This window comes from Tympanuchus pallidicinctus, unplaced genomic scaffold, assembly GCF_026119805.1.
Source record: "Tympanuchus pallidicinctus isolate F22 unplaced genomic scaffold, pur_lepc_1.0 scaffold18, whole genome shotgun sequence".
Taxonomy (NCBI): domain Eukaryota; kingdom Metazoa; phylum Chordata; class Aves; order Galliformes; family Phasianidae; genus Tympanuchus; species Tympanuchus pallidicinctus.
The window spans coordinates 24,424-40,842 of record NW_026294699.1 but is presented as its reverse complement, the minus strand read 5'-3'; the positions used below and the strand labels follow the sequence as shown (position 1 = coordinate 40,842).

The window sequence follows — 16,419 nt, the reverse complement described above, 5'->3', positions numbered from 1 at the left end:
CATCGAATGGCGATTCCACCTGCCATATAATCCAACGGGGGCAGGCCTCATCGAACGTTATAACGGTATTCTTAAGGCTGCCCTGAAGACAGACTTCCAGTCCTTGCAGGGGTGGACAAAAAGACTGTATGAAACCCTGTGGGACCTGAATGAAAGACCTCGAGATGGCAGACCCAGTGCCCTGAGAATGTTGCAGATGACATGGGCCACCCCGCTTAGGATCCAAATTACGGGCACTGATCATCAGGGAAGACCCCAGATTGGTAACGAAAATAATCTTCTGCTCCCTGCCCCTGAGAATTTAGAGCCGGGTACCCATAAAATGAAATGGCCCTGGAAGGTGCAGGTAGGACCCACGTGGTGTGGCCTACTTGCACCTCGGGGGTGACTGTTGGAGGTGGGAGGCTCAGTAGTCCCTCCAGTAATAGGTACATGGCCTGCTGATATTGTGGTCAACACTCTGATCTTTATTGCTAAAGGGACCCCCATCGTGTCCCTGTGGCAGATCAGGACACCTCCTTTGGTGCCTGATATCATTACGCAGTCGCAGATATCCGGCCAAAAGGTGTGGTACAGGCGGCCAGGACGTGCCCCAGTACAGGCGGAAGTGATAGAAATACGGCCTGCATCTCGCCCTGGAGAGCAGACCTTCCCCTCCTGGTACCTGTGAAACATCTGTATGACTCCCCGTGAGTCTGTGAGCCTTCAGGACCACCGGAAGGAACAAAATGCCATCAAGCGTTCCAGTGTTGCTGTCAGATCACGTGCAACACCCGGTGATGGCCTGCATGGGACTGATGGAACATAGAACGGACCTGCGCCTCAGGACCTCATGCCTCCAGTCACATCATCGAGCACTGGCCCATAGAAGAATATAGACATCCACTAATCATCACTTGTCTTGAATTGTACCAACACACGTCGCGATAAAATTGTATACTGGATCTCTGTATTAGGGAAAGCTCACCCTTTTGTTAATCTGATCACTGGTTCACGCCGTGAAGGGGTGGAGTGTATGGGAACTGCGGAGTCACGGCCTGAACCTCTGATTGATCACCTGAGGCGAGCACTGAGTCAGCCAGAGGAGCACAGGTGAAGGCAATGCAGCTGTGCTGCTGGAAGGGGTGGAGCCAGGCTGCAGCCCTCCTAGACCTATTGAAGAGCTGGCTGCCAGAGGGGAAGGATCTCTTCTGGAGATCTGCTCTCTTGGTGTTTTGTGGTGAGCTCAGCCAAAGGGTAAGCTCTTCCACCTATTCTCTTTTTGTGATCGTTGTCTATTTTGCCTAACTCTCTTGATTATATTGTGATTATAACATCTTGATATCTATTGATTATACAATTATATTGTGATTATAACATCTTGATATCTATTGATTATACAAAGGAGGGACAGCTATATTAAAAGGAGAGCATAATTCTGTTGATTGATTTGTTGAGTCCTCGTCTGTTTCTCAAGGTTCTGACATTAAAGTTAGCAGTGAAATACTGAACTCTACTTGCAGTTGGTCCTGAGGTGAGAACAGAAAACACTAGATACAACAATTCAGTTATACTTAGCTTTGTACATGTGGAATTTTAATATATTCTTCGTATCCTTAAAAGATTTCTGTGTTCATGTGTATCTCCCACATGTACTCACACATCTACTCAAAGAAACCTTGAAGAGCATCTGTTTAATCACTGATGTTCTGGTTAAACTAGCCAGCTTAATATACATTCTTTTCTTACAGGCAGCATACAACCCACCTCTGACAGAAGAGTAGCTTCCAGCTGATGAACTGAATCACCTGGTTGCCTCATTGGTACTAGTACAGATCTGTAATTATTATCGTTGGCATTCTAGTAACATTAGTCTAGAGACTAATTACGCAAATGTTAAACTTGGAGAATTGGATGTCATGGGGCTCTCTGACTTCACATCCATGATATACACATCTTAAACATTTCTGAAGTGCTTTCTTTTATGAGCATTTGTCTGTTTCATCTTACAGGTGAGAAATCCAGATTTACTGTCAAATAGGTTCCACTACAGTGCACAGCTGTTCCTTGCACTGCATTTTGGCCAGGATCTTGCATTCTCTGGGGACTCGGAGCAAAGTAATTTGTGTAAAACTAAGCAGATTAACATTTAACTCTCTTTCAGGCAAAGCCCCCTGATGAGGCTTTCAGCTTTGCTCCTGTTGATGTTTCCTCACTATGAGCGTGAGACAACTCTGCGCTGAGCAGTTCATCAGCAGGATCTGCCTGGGATGGAAGACCCTTTCCCATTTCTGGGCCTATTTGAAGCTGACTTTTATTTCTTCTCTCCAAAGTCTCAAGACAAGACTGAATCCTGTGTTCCTGTATTGTCCTATACTGGTCAAGTGCTCTCATCACCTTATCCAACAGCACGGCCTTAAAAGTGCACAGAACTGTGCAGCAGTTCAGGACATACAGGACTGCTGAATGTGACAGGCAGTTCCAGAGACACCCAGACTTGTCTATACCAGCAGCAGGAAGCAAGGAGCACCCTGCAGCACCTCAACTTTCATCAGGGACCTGAGCTCCCATGTGGACACCAACATAAGGACGCCTATGTTCAGGAAAGTAGTTGGCTGGAAATTGAATCTCACTCTTCCTCTTCAATATTGCAGTCTTCTGTACAACGTTTTTATGAGAACAGAAAAAAAAAATCTGTAGAGATATGATTTAATTGAAATTTGTCACCTTCGCCTGATATTGAAGAGCACTTTCCAATTTGATACGTGAAGAAGGAAAGACAATTCAATCACTACAATCTCCACTAGGTCTTTTTTATCTCAATCCATCAAATATTTCAAATCCCTTTTTACATCCTTGGTATTCACCCAATAGCTAATATTAAAATCCACCCCATCTTCATTCTCATTTTCATCTTTACAGCTCAAAAGTATCTAAGATAATCTGTGTTCCTGAGCAGATCCCAAGCAGCAGCCCAAATACAAAGTGACGTAGAATAGAAAAAAGTATATGCAATAACTTTCTCCTGCTGTCAGAGAATCACCGAGGTTGGAAAAGACCTGCAAGATCATCACCAACAGTTCTCACTAAACCACGTCCCTCAGTACAAAATCCTTGAAACATTCCTTGAATGCCTCCAAGGTCGGTGACTCCACCACCTCCTGGGCAGCCCATTCCAGTGCCTGACCACTCTTTCAGAGCAGCAGTATTTCCTAACGTCCAACGTGAATCTCCCCTGGTGCAGCTTGAGGCCATTTCCTCTGGTCGTGTCACTGGTTACATGGGAGAAGAGGCCGAGTCCAGCTCACTGCAACTTCCCTTCAGGTAGTTAGAGAGAGCTGCAAGGTCTCCCCTGAGCCTCCTCTTCAGCAGATCGAACAATCCCAGCTCCCTCAGCCAAGCTGATAACAGCCTACACCACTCTGTCAAAGGGAGGAGCTGCACAATATCATAGCAGGTTAAAATTACTCAAGTTCCCCAATAGGCAGGAAGGTAAATATTAAAACTAAAGTCCAGCTGGATCAAAATAACCAAACATATGATTTTCAATAATACAAATTTTGATTTCATTATTAGGGAGTCACAAACTTCATGGAAATCAGAAACTAGGAGGATTCACCTCTTAAATAGATTTTAAATTAAATAGATTTTACTAACGGTGTCGTAAAGTTCTGCACTGACATCTCAGGTCTCCTATAACACTGCAAGTAAATCTGTCCCTCCAGCAAGTCTGTTACCTTGAACATATCCCATATCACAGTGCATTTGGGAAGAGTGACAACTGCTAACTCTTCTTGTACACCTGTTTGTGCATTTACCCTGGAGGTCTCCCTTTAAGCAGTAAGCAAACGCTGTCATTGCTTCAGCTGTGTGATGAGATCAGTGTCTGAAGCAGCCTGTCTGACAGCGAATCTCTGCTCTGAGGAAGAAGGTCAGATATTACACGGACTTCTTCAACATTCACATCTGTCACTTTTATCTCAATCTGTGTGTAACTGCCTTATTTTGTAGGCTTTCTTCCCAGCTGCAAAGTTCAAGTCTTTTGCTTCTGCCTTGCCACATATTCCACTGGAGCCACAGATAGGTACAAGATGGGCACCTTATCAGATGTTCCCCCAGACAACAGAGGAGAAGCAGCCAGCACAGCTGCTTCTTCCACGTGGCATTTCTTATCCCCCCTACAGTTCAATAAAACAGGAACAACTTCAGCTGTCAGTGAAGTGCATTCTGAAAAGGCATGCTGCTTTGGAAAGAGTACAGCCATACTGCCACATTACGGAGTACAGCATGAACCACAGATAGCACAATAGCACACTGAGATGTACACACGTACTAAATAGGGAATTTTTTGGATGGCTTTCTTAAAGTGACTTCCAGCTTGAGGCAAGGCAAAAAAAAGAGATACATGAAATGAATACATAATAAGCATTTCAAGTTAAAACAGAAAAAAGAGCATGGCTCAGATAAGGTCATTTGCAATAGCTTAATAGCTTTTGGAATAATATTCCATGGTGATGATGAAAGACAGATGGAATCTGTGACTGTGATAAATCTTCAGTACATAGAGATGAGCAAGGACTACATGAAAATCTTTCAAAATGGAAAGACTCACTGGTATGCCCTTACCTTTGTCAGCTGCTCCCTTCTAACTATATGCTGATGATCACAAAGACAATTGCCACAGTCTAGTTCAGGCGACGAGTAAATCCATGGAGAATACTCAGTTCTGCAGCGCTGCCTGTCTTGTTACTTTTTTGGCAAAAAAGGCCCGTGGCTGAATGGTGCCTTCAGAAAGACCTGACATTTCCCACGCGAGCCTTGAAAGGAACACGTTCTATCATCTTCTTCTCCCTACATGGAACATTCCTTCTTAGCCTAGGTTTTTGATTCAACAGAAGGGGAACGCAAGCTCATCAAATATGCCTGTAGTGTTTGCGGGTACAGCTCTCCTGAGTTCTGAAAAACCACATCTTTCTTCTGCTAAAGGTGGATTTGACACGCAAATTTGCCCAGAGAATACCAGCTTCTGTATTTTCCTTCATTCTATTCCATTTAGTCAGAGTTGCAGCCAAACAGAGAACGCCATGACCATTGCTACAAACACCTCAAATGAACTCTAACAAGGCAGAAAGAAGATCTGAACTTTAGACTAAGGATGACAGCCCTACCATTCCTGCCTGAGTTGGTAGCCCCATTATCTGGAAGCAGTTGTGAAGTGGGAACACACATGCACACACAGCTCCAGAAATCAGATTTCCTGCACCATGAGGTGCATGAATTCTGAGAACCTTGATCTTGCAGAAGTAACCTCACGAGACTGAAACACTTCAAAAGCATAGTTGGGGAAGTTTTAAAAATTGTGTAAGCAACAAGGAAGTTCTTGACTACCTGATCAGATTGAATCGGGGTGGCAATAGATCTCATCAGCTCAGTGTGAAGACGAGGTAGTAGTACTGCCTGGACACCAGAGGAAGGAAAGGACTGCGTGGAAAAGTTTGCACTTGAATAAATGCATGGGAAAAGAAACAAAAAAAAGGAGGAGGAAATGACCAAATCTGAGAATAAGGCAGAGAGAGGAGTGAATACAGCTGAGATTCATCCCAGCAAGAAACTTATGAATGGATAGATGACTCTGGGGAGATGAAGTTAGCTACGCCACCAAACATGCAGATAGAGATGGCAAACGATACAGAAAACAGAATGAAATGAAAGTCAAACTTGGAGTTCTAAAATGTCCCCACATAATCACGGCCAAGCTTTGAGCAAACCTAAAATCATGCTTTCTTTCTTGTTAACCTAGTCAGAGGTCAATGTTCATAGTCCAGAAACATGTCTGAAGCCAAAATGGATGACCAAGGTAAAATCAAGAATCTGTAAACAAGGGTAGGAATATCGGATGAAAAGCCAGAAATGTAGTTGAAAGGCAGGCAGTGCCCAGGGATTTGAGATACAGGGCACAGACTTCACCCAACTGCACACGCTACTGCAACTGAAGGGCATGGGAAGCCTCTTCAGCCCTCTGATTACTATTAAACCTTGGGAGAGAAGATCCTAATGGAAAAGAAATTAGCTTCAAGCCAATTACAAATGCAAATCCTTTCATTCAGCTGCGTTTGCCATGCTGTCCAGATATTCTCTCCCAGATAACAATAATTTTTCTAAAAGTATGATTTTAAGCCTTATTTTCTTTTCCACTAAAAGCTTCTACTGGGAGAAGGGAAATTCTGATCTTTCTGTTGACATTACGTTTGTCTGCAGGGCCCATAATATGACTTAATTGCATCTCAGGGCACAGATTCCCATTGCTCTGGCCCCATACCATCCCTTTGAGCAGTGCGTTCAATGCAGCACATTTCAGATCAAAAGCCAAATGCCTTCCCCATGCAACCCCTACTGTGAGTGTCTCACAGAACATGAATTCCTTATGACTGCAACGCACCCTGAGCCTTCTGAGTCCATAGGATGGCACTGTTTAGGCCTCTCATGCTGCTGCTGAGACCTTCAGCTCCAATTCTATCTGATCCAGACTGAATCTTCCTCGTTAATTTGTCAGTCCATCACCAGGAAAAAGCCCAGTCCCTCTGCAAACAGATGCAACAAGGGAACCCCAGGTTATGAAGGCAAGATTTACATCCAGATGAAGTTTCTCACTTTTACTTACGGCCAGCCTGACTTCCTTGCTGGCATCCCAGTCGTCCCACTGCCAAGGCCCGTCACCTCTTCTGGAAAACGCAAGTGCAGAGTGCTTCTTCCTGGACAGGGGTAACAGGAGGAGGCCTCTGGCCTCACCCCATTATTAAACTGTTTTGAGAGAAAGCGTGTGTGCTCATCCACTAGAAAAAGTGGCTTTTTGCATAAGGGGCTTCTCAAACAAAGCTTATGCACAGTTCAATGAGTGCTTTGAAAATTTAGGCTGTTTAAAATGATTCTGATTTGGTAAGAATCAATTCTTATAGAGTCTACACTTCCTGAACAATTGAACTAACACTGTATTCCTAATAAACATAAATGTAATTCTAATCAATACACGTGTTATATGTTTACACAATCCCAACTCGCCTTTTTGAAACATTCTTTTGACCTTTCCTTCTTTTTTTCATAATTTAAATTTCATTATTTTCATAATTTCATTAAATTTTCATAATTTAAATTCATTTAAATTTCCTTCTTTTTTTCATAATTTTGCGTTCCCTTACTTTCTGGCTCTGAACTTTGCTTCTACAATGCAAAGGGATTCCAGCCACCACATGCATACAGGCAAGACATTTTAGTGTGAGTTAGATACTCAGGCATACACAACCTGTAACCCACATGCTACGTGTATCCCAACTCAACTTGCACCCCCTACAGCTGTGTCTATCACGGCAGCAGCTCTACCCTGATGAGTGGCCAGGCCTAGCCCGGAGTCACAGCAAGGTCTGCAGAGCAGCACTGACAAATAAAGCAACAGAACTGAGAAAAGGCTGTCACCTTAAGGAAATATTTTAAACTAAGTCACATGGCAAAAGAATGTCATGGCAGTGCTTTCTAATGGGATATAAGCGCCATAGCAGGTAACCATACAAGACCATATGACCATACCTAACAGGTAACCATAACCTACAAGAACCATAGCAGCAGGTAATGAAGAAAAATTAGCTCACCCCTTCCAGAAACTAGTAACATGATTCTATGACCATAAGTAGACCAATCCATGCAATTGTGACTGGGAATCCTACTGCCATTAAAATGGCTGTAAGTTTCAACCGTGGTGCCCGTGGTCAGGACACACTGAGGCAGATCTCGGCCCCAGTGGCGAAGGAAATGATTGAGGACAAATTGCTCGACATCAGAATGGATCCAGTGGATATTTACAAGTTCCGGGTTAAACAGATGGGATCTCAGACTGGTGAGGCCAGGTATGGAAGCTGTTGCTGCTGTTTCTTTCTACAAGTTGCTCGGCTGTTCTGCATTGCTCTGTTCATCGTTCCAAACCATCCCTGCATTCATGGCATGCGTCTGACCAATTGATACAAGCTTTTTTCCATCACCTCGAGATGGCTTTCTTCTGAAAGGTATAAAGATCATCTTGTGACAGGGGTGTAGAGACTATGAGAAGGGGATCTCATTAAGAGACAGGCCAGAAAACAAACCCCAAAGCATTTCTTCTGTGTTAACTCATAGATACAGATAATAATTGATTCGTCTTCTAAGCTAGCAGGTATCACGTAGAGAGAAAGTACCCAGGGATCAGTTCCAGACCAAACTGTGTTCAGTCTTTTTCCATTTTGTGTGTAGCCAGGACTTAGGTTCTATTGGCAAGAGAACAAAACCTGGAGAACAAGCATGACATTGCAGTTTCTTTTGGTCCTCATCTTCTCGCCTTCATCATTCAACCCTCTCTCTATTCCCGGGAACCAAGTCTTCCATTTCTCCTTTAAGCGGGGCTCACGTTTTCCCTGCTTTTCCTTTTATCACCGGTGTGAACTTACAAAAGCTTTTCTTATTGCCCTTCATATCCCTGTCCATTTCCATCAGATCAGGGCTTTGCCTTTCCTGAGGCCACCCCTGGCTTCTCGGACTCTTTCTCTGTATCACTTCCAGGCTTGCTGTTCTTATGTCTGCAGTCTTTTATAAACTCTTGATCGGCTCCCATCCGTCCCCAGTCAGAGTTCTGCGTTTCATCGAGTGCTGGATGTTCACCAGATTTTGAGGGTTCTGTTGTTGGTTGCTTTTGGTTTGTTTTTACTGCACTGCAAGGGAAGCGGAGGAAAAGAAATGACAGGGATCTCTTGGAAAGAGGCCACCGAGATGGTAAGGGCCTGGAGCATCTCTGCTATGGGGAAAGGCTGAGTGAGCTGGGTCTGTTCAGCCTGGAGAAAAGAAGACTGAGAGGGGACCTGATCCAGGTCTGTGAATATCTGAGATGTGGGGGGCAGCATGGCGAGGCCGGACTCTTTTCAGTGGGAGTGGAGACAGGATGAAAGGAAACGGTCACAAACTGCAGCATAGGAAGTTCTACACAAATGTACGCAGGAACGGCTGTGCAGTGAAGGTGGCGGATCAAAGGGAGCTGTTGGTGATGGCTGGGCGGTTGCACTGGGTGAGCTTTGAGGCCTTTTCCAACCTGGTGATTCCATGATTCCATGATTCCATGATTCTATGATTCTATGATTCTCTGTGTCCCTACGGAGTCTCCATGTGTCCCTATGGCATCCCCATGTGTCCATATGGCATCCCCATGTGTCCCTACGGTGTCCCCATGTGTCCCTATGTCATGCCCATGTGTCCCTACGGCATCCCCATGAGTCACTATGGCATCCCCATGTGTCTCTATGGAGTCCCGATGAGTCCCTAAGGAATCCCCATGTATCCCTACGGCGACCCCATGTGTCCCAATGGAGTCCCAATGTGTCCCAATGGATTCCCCATGTGACCCTATGGCATAACCTTGTGTCCCTATGGATTCCCCATGCGTCCCTATGGAGTCCCCTTGTGTCTCTATGGCATACCCATGTGTCACTAAGGAGTCCCCATGTGTCCCTATGGCATCCCCATGTGACCCTATGGAGTCCCCATGTGTCCCTATGGAGTCCCCTTGTGTCCCTATGGCATCCCCTTGTGTCCCTATGGATTCCCCATGTGTCCCTATGGCACCCCCATGTGTCGCTATGGAGTCCCCATATGTCCCTATGGATTCCCCATGTGTCCCTATGGAGTCCCCATGTGTCCCTATGGCACCCCCATGTGTCCCTATGGATTCCCCATGTGTCCCTATGGAGTCCCCATGTGTCCCTATTGCGTCCCCTTGTGTCCCTATGGATTCCCCATGTGTCCCTATCGAGTCCCCATGTGTCCCTATGTCATCCCCATTTGACACTATGGAGTCACCATGTGTCCCTACGATGTTCCCATGTGTCCCTATGGAATCGCCATGTGTCCCTATGGAGTCCCGTTGTGTCCCTATGGCGTCCCCATGTGTCCCTATGGCATCCCCTTGTGTCCCTATGGATTCCCCATGTGTCCCTATGGCATCCCCATGTGTCCCTATGGCAACCCATGTGTCCCTACGGTGTCCCCATGTGTTACTATGGCATCCCCAAGTATCCCTATGGAGTACCCATGTGTGCCTACAGAATCCCCATGTGTTCCTATGGCGTCCCCATGTGTCCCTATGGATTCCTCATGTGTCCCTATGGAGTCCCCATGTGTCCCTATGGAGTCCCCATGTGTCCCTATGGAGTCCCCATGTGTCCCTATGGATTCCCCATGTGTCCCTATGGCATCCCCATGTGTCCCTACGGTGTCCCCATGTGTCCCTATGGAGTCCCCATGTGTCCCTATGGCATCCCCATGTGTCCCTACGGTGTCCCCATGTGTCCCTATGGAGTTCCCATGTGTCCCTACGGTGTCCCCATGTATCCCTATGGCATCCCCATGTGTCCTTATGGTGTCCCAATGTGTCCCTAAGGAGTCCCCATGTGTCCCTATGGGATCCCCATATGTCCCTATGGAGTCCCCTTGTGTCCCTATGGCATCCCCTTGTGTCCCTATGGATTCCCCATGTGTCCCTATGGCATCCCCATGTGTCCCTACGGAGTCCCCATGTGTCCCTACGGAGTCCCCATGTGTCCCTATGGAGTCCCCTTGTGTCCCTATGGAGTCCCCTTGTGTCCCTATGGATTCCCCATGTGTCCCTATGGAGTCCCCATGTGTCCCTACAGAGTCCTCATGTGTCCCTATGGCATTCCCATGTGTCCCTATGGAGTCACCATGTGTCCCTACGGTGCCCCCATGTGTCCCTATGGCATCCCCATGTGTCCCTACAGAGTCCCCATGTGTCCCTATGGAGTCACCATGTGTCCCTACGGTGTCCCCATGTGTCCCTATGGATTCCCCATGTGTCCCTATGGAGTCCCCATGGGTCCCTATGGATTCCCCATGTGTCCCTATGGCATCCCCTTGTGTCCCTATGGAGTCCCCATGTGTCCCTATGGCATCCCCATGTGTCCCTACGGTGTCCCCATGTGTCCCTATGCAGTTCCCATGTGTCCCTACGGTGTCCCCATGTGTCCCTATGGATTCCCGATGTATCCCTATGGCATCCCCTTGTGTCCTTATGGTGTCCCAATGTGTCCCTAAGGAGTCCCCATGTGTCCCTATGGCATCCCCTTGTGTCCCTATGGATTCCCCATGTGTCCCTACGGTGTCCCCATGTGTCCCTATGGATTCCCGATGTATCCCTATGGCATCCCCATGTGTCCTTATGGTGTCCCAATGTGTCCCTAAGGAGTCCCCATGTGTCCCTATGGTGTCCCCATGTGTCCCTACAGAGTCCTCATGTGTCCCTATGGCATTCCCATGTGTCCCTATGGAGTCCCCATGTGTCCCTATGGCGTCCTCATGTGTCCCTATGGATTCCTCATGTGTCCCTATGGAGTCTCCATGTGTCCCTACAGCGTCCCCATGTGTGTCCCTATGTGTGTCCCTATGGAGTCCCCATATGTCCCTATGGATTACCCATGTGTCCCTACGGAGTCCCCATGTGTCCCTACAGCGTCCCCATGTGTCCCTAAGGCGTCCCCATGTGTCCCTAAGGAGTCCTCATGTGTCCCTATGGCATCCCCATCTGTCCATACCGAGTCCTCAGGTGTCCCTACAGAGTTCCCATGTGCCCTATTGCGTCCCCATGTGTTCCTATGGAGTCCCCATGGGTCCCTATGGCGTCCTCTTGTGTCCCTATGGAGTCCCCTTGTGTTCCTATGGATTCCCCATGTGTCCCTATGGCGTCCCCATGTGTCCCTATGGCATCCCCATGTGTCCCTATGGATTCCCCATGTGTCCCTATGGCATCCCCTTGTGTCCCTATGGATTCCCCATGTGTCCCTATGGCATCCCCATGTGTCCCTATGGTGTCCCCATGTGTCCCTATGGAGACCCCATGTGTCCCTATGGAGACCCCATGTGTCCCTATGGCATCCCCATGTGTCCCTATGGAGTCCCTATGTGTCCCTACAGCGTCCCCATGTGTCCCTATGGAGTCCCCATGTGTCCCTATGGCATCCCCATGTGTCCCTATGGAGTCCCCATGTGTCCCTATGGCACCCCCATGTGTCCCTATGGATTCCCCATGTGTCCCTATGGCACCCCCATGTGTCCCTATGGAGTCCCCATATGTCCCTATGGATTCCCCATGTGTCCCTATGGAGTCCCCATATGTCCCTATGGCACCCCCATGTGTCCCTATGGATTCCCCATGTGTCCCTATGGATTCCCCATGTGTCCCTATTGCGTCCCCTTGTGTCCCTATGGATTCCCCATGTGTCCCTATCGAGTCCCCATGTGTCCCTATGTCATCCCCATTTGACACTATGGAGTCACCATGTGTCCCTACGATGTTCCCATGTGTCCCTATGGAATCGCCATGTGTCCCTAAGGAGTCCCGTTGTGTCCCTATGGCGTCCCCATGTGTCCCTATGGCATCCCCTTGTGTCCCTATGGATTCCCCATGTGTCCCTATGGCATCCCCATGTGTCCCTATGGCAACCCATGTGTCCCTACGGTGTCCCCATGTGTTACTATGGCATCCCCAAGTATCCCTATGGAGTACCCATGTGTGCCTACAGAATCCCCATGTGTTCCTATGGCGTCCCCACGTGTCCCTATGGCATCCTCTTGTGTCCCTATGGAGTCCCCATGTGTCCCAATGGCATCCCCATGTGTCCCTATGGAGTCCCCATGTGTCCCTATGGATTCCCCATGTGTCCCTATGGCATCCCCATGTGTCCCTACGGTGTCCCCATGTGTCCCTATGGAGTCCCCATGTGTCCCTATGGCATCCCCATGTGTCCCTACGGTGTCCCCATGTGTCCCTATGGAGTTCCCATGTGTCCCTACGGTGTCCCCATGTGTCCCTATGGCATCCCCATGTGTCCTTATGGTGTCCCAATGTGTCCCTAAGGAGTCCCCATGTGTCCCTATGGGATCCCCATATGTCCCTATGGAGTCCCCTTGTGTCCCTATGGCATCCCCTTGTGTCCCTATGGATTCCCCATGTGTCCCTATGGCATCCCCATGTGTCCCTACGGAGTCCCCATGTGTCCCTACGGAGTCCCCTTGTGTCCCTATGGAGTCCCCTTGTGTCCCTATGGATTCCCCATGTGTCCCTATGGAGTCCCCATGTGTCCCTACAGAGTCCCCATGTGTCCCTATGGCATTCCCATGTGTCCCTATGGAGTCTCCATGTGTCCCTACGGTGTCCCCATGTGTCCCTATGGCGTCCTCATGTGTCCCTATGGATTCCTCATGTGTCCCTATGGAGTCCCCATGTGTCCCTACAGCGTCCCCATGTGTGTCCCTATGTGTGTCCCCATGTGTGTCCCTATGTGTGTCCCTATGGAGTCCCCATGGGTCCCTATGGATTCCCCATGTGTCCCTACGGAGTCCCCATGTGTCCCTACAGCGTCCCCATGTGTCCCTATGGCGTCCCCATGTGTCCCTAAGGAGTCCTCATGTGTCCCTATGGCATCCCCATCTGTCCATACCGAGTCCCCAGGTGTCCCTACAGAGTTCCCATGTGCCCTATTGCGTCCCCATGTGTTCCTATGGAGTCCCCATGTGTCCCTATGGATTCCCCATGTGTCCCTATTGCGTCCCCTTGTGTCCCTATGGATTCCCCATGTGTCCCTATCGAGTCCCCATGTGTCCCTATGTCATCCCCATTTGACACTATGGAGTCACCATGTGTCCCTACGATGTTCCCATGTGTCCCTATGGAGTCGCCATGTGTCCCTAAGGAGTCCCGTTGTGTCCCTATGGCGTCCCCATGTGTCCCTATGGCATCCCCTTGTCTCCCTATGGATTCCCCATGTGTCCCTATGGCAACCCATGTGTCCCTACGGTGTCCCCATGTGTTACTATGGCATCCCCAAGTATCCCTATGGAGTACCCATGTGTGCCTACAGAGTCCCCATGTGTTCCTATGGCGTCCCCACGTGTCCCTATGGAGTCCTCATGTATCCCTATGGCGTCCCCATGTGTCCCTATGCCTCCCCATGTGTTCCTATGGATTCCCAATGTGTCCCTATGGATTCCCCATGTGTCCCTATGGATTCCCCATGTGTCCCTATGGCATAACCTTGTGTCCCTATGGATTCCCCATGTGTCCCTATGGCATCCCCATGTGTCCCTACAGAGTCCCCTTGTGTCCCTATGGCGTCCCCCTGTGTCCCTATGGCGTCCCATTGAGTCACCACAGACTCCCCATGTGTCCCTATGGCATCCCCATGTGTCCCCATGGAGTCCCCATGTGTCTCTATGGAGTCCCCATGTGTCCCTGTTGATTCCCCATGTGTCCCTATGGAGTCCCCTTGTGTCCCTATGGACTCCCAATGTGTCCCTATGGAGTCCCCATGTGTCCCTATGGATTCCTCATGTGTCCCTATGGAGTCTCCATGTGTCCCTATGGATTCCCCATGTGTCCCTATGGATTCCCCATGTGTCCCTGTTAATTCCCCATGTGTCCCTATGGAGTCGCCTTATGTCCCTATGGCATCCCCATGTGTCCCTATGGATTCCCCATGTGTCCCTACAGAGTCCCCATGTGTCCCTATGGCATGTGACCCATAGTGCCCCGCAAGTGACCTGTAACCCACAAGTACCACCCCGGTGCCCCATAAGTCACCCACAGGTGACAAGTCAGGGTCTCACAGTTGCCCCACAGCGACCCACAAGTGACACATAGAGCCCCCCTTGTGATCTGGGACCCAGAAGTGCAACCCCAGTGCTCCACGTGTGGCACAGCAGTGACCCACAAGTACCCCACAAGTGCCCCAGAGCACCCTACAAGTGACCTGTGACCCACAAGTGGCCCCAAGTGCCCCACAAGTACCCTTCAAGTGCCAGCGCAGTGACCCACAAGTGACGCATAGAGCCCCACGACTCAACTGTGCCCCACAAGTGACCCCAGCGCCCCACAAGGGACGCATAGTGTCTCACAAGGGACCCATAAGTGACCCACAAGTGCTCCACAAGTGACCCATAGAGCCCAACAGTGACCTGTGACCCACAAGTGCCCCCCTGTGCCCCAGAATTGCCCCACAGGTTCCCACAAGTGCCCCATAAGTGACCCACAAGTGATGCAGACCGCCCCACAGTTGACCTGTGCCCCACAATTGCCCCACAAGTGACACATCTGCACCCCACAAGTGACCCCCAAGTGACACTCAAGTGCCCCCCAACTGCCCCACAAGTGACCCAGAGAGACCCACAAGTGCCCCATTAGTGACAAATCAGTGCCCCAGAACTGACCTACAAGTGACCCACAAGTGGCATCACAGGGACCCACCAGTGCCCCACAAGTGACCCATAGAGCCCCACAAGTGACCTGTGACCCACAAATGCACCCCACTGCCCCACAAGTGCCCGAAAAGTGTCCCTTAAGTGGCACACCAGCAGCCCCTAACTGACCCACAAGTGACCCACAAGTGGCACAGCAGGGACCCACAACTGCCTCCCAAGTGACACATCAATGCCCCATAAGTCACCCACAAGTGACAACTCAGGGTCCCACAAAGTGGCACAGCAGCCACCTACAAGCACCCTTCAAGTGGCACCGCACTGACCCACAAGTGAACTGTGCCCCACAAGTGCCCCACAAGAGCCCCACAGCTCTTAAACAGGTCTAGGAGGGCTGCAGCCTGGCTCCACCCCTTCCGGCAGCACAGCTGCATTGCTAAGGGCATCCCCATGTGTCTCTATGGATCTAAGGGTCACTTGTGCGTCCCTGCTTTGCCACTTGTGGGTCACTTATGGGCCGCTGCTTTGTCACTTGTGGGGCACTGTAGTTGCACTTGGGGGTCACAGGTCACTTGGGGCTCTATGGGTCACTTGTGGGGCACTTATGGGGTGCTGATGTGTCACTTACGGGGCACTTGTGGGGCCCTGCTTTGCCACTTGTGAGTCAGTTATGGGGCACAGATTTGTCACCAGTGGGGCACTTGTGGGGCACTGGGAGGACACTTGTGGGTTACAGGTCACTTCTGGGGCTCTATGCGTCACTTGTGGCTCACTTATGGGTCTCTTGTGGGTCACTGCAGTGCCGCTTGAAGGGTACCTATGGGGCACTTGTGGGCCACTTGTGGGTCACAGGTCATTTGTAGGGGCACTTGTGGGGTGCTGATGTGTCACTTGTGGGGCACTTGTGGGGCACAGTTCACTTGTGGGTCAGTGCGGTGCCACTTGTGGGTGGCTGCTGTGCCACTTGTGGGACCCTGAGTTGTCACTTGTGGGTGACTTATGGGGCATTGATGTGTCACTTGGGAGGCAGTTGTGGGTCCCTGTTGTGCCACTTGTGGGTCACTTGTGGGGCACTGGGGAACCACTTGTGTGTCACAGGTGACTTGTGGGGCGTTTTGGATCACTTCTGGGTCAGTTGAGGGGCACTCATGGGGCACTTCTGGG

The 16,419-nt window shown here is 49.4% G+C and overlaps 1 protein-coding gene and 1 long non-coding RNA gene across 2 annotated transcripts; both read left to right on the top strand.

Annotated features, from left to right (window-relative positions):
- The first annotated feature begins 9,869 nt into the window (after window positions 1-9,869).
- On the top strand, window positions 9,870-11,160 carry LOC128079233 (uncharacterized). The gene is made up of 4 exons (XR_008206050.1): window positions 9,870-10,001; window positions 10,095-10,200; window positions 10,580-10,975; window positions 11,102-11,160. It is a non-coding gene; the product is annotated as an uncharacterized LOC128079233 (long non-coding RNA).
- A 454-nt stretch (window positions 11,161-11,614) lies between these two features.
- On the top strand, window positions 11,615-14,600 carry LOC128078969 (DNA-directed RNA polymerase II subunit RPB1-like). Its single transcript, XM_052679755.1, has 3 exons — window positions 11,615-12,166; window positions 12,776-13,307; window positions 14,587-14,600. The coding sequence occupies exons 1-3, from the start codon at window positions 11,648-11,650 to the stop codon at window positions 14,598-14,600; spliced, it is 1,065 nt and encodes a 354-aa protein (XP_052535715.1). The 5' UTR covers window positions 11,615-11,647.
- Window positions 14,601-16,419: the final 1,819 nt, after the last annotated feature.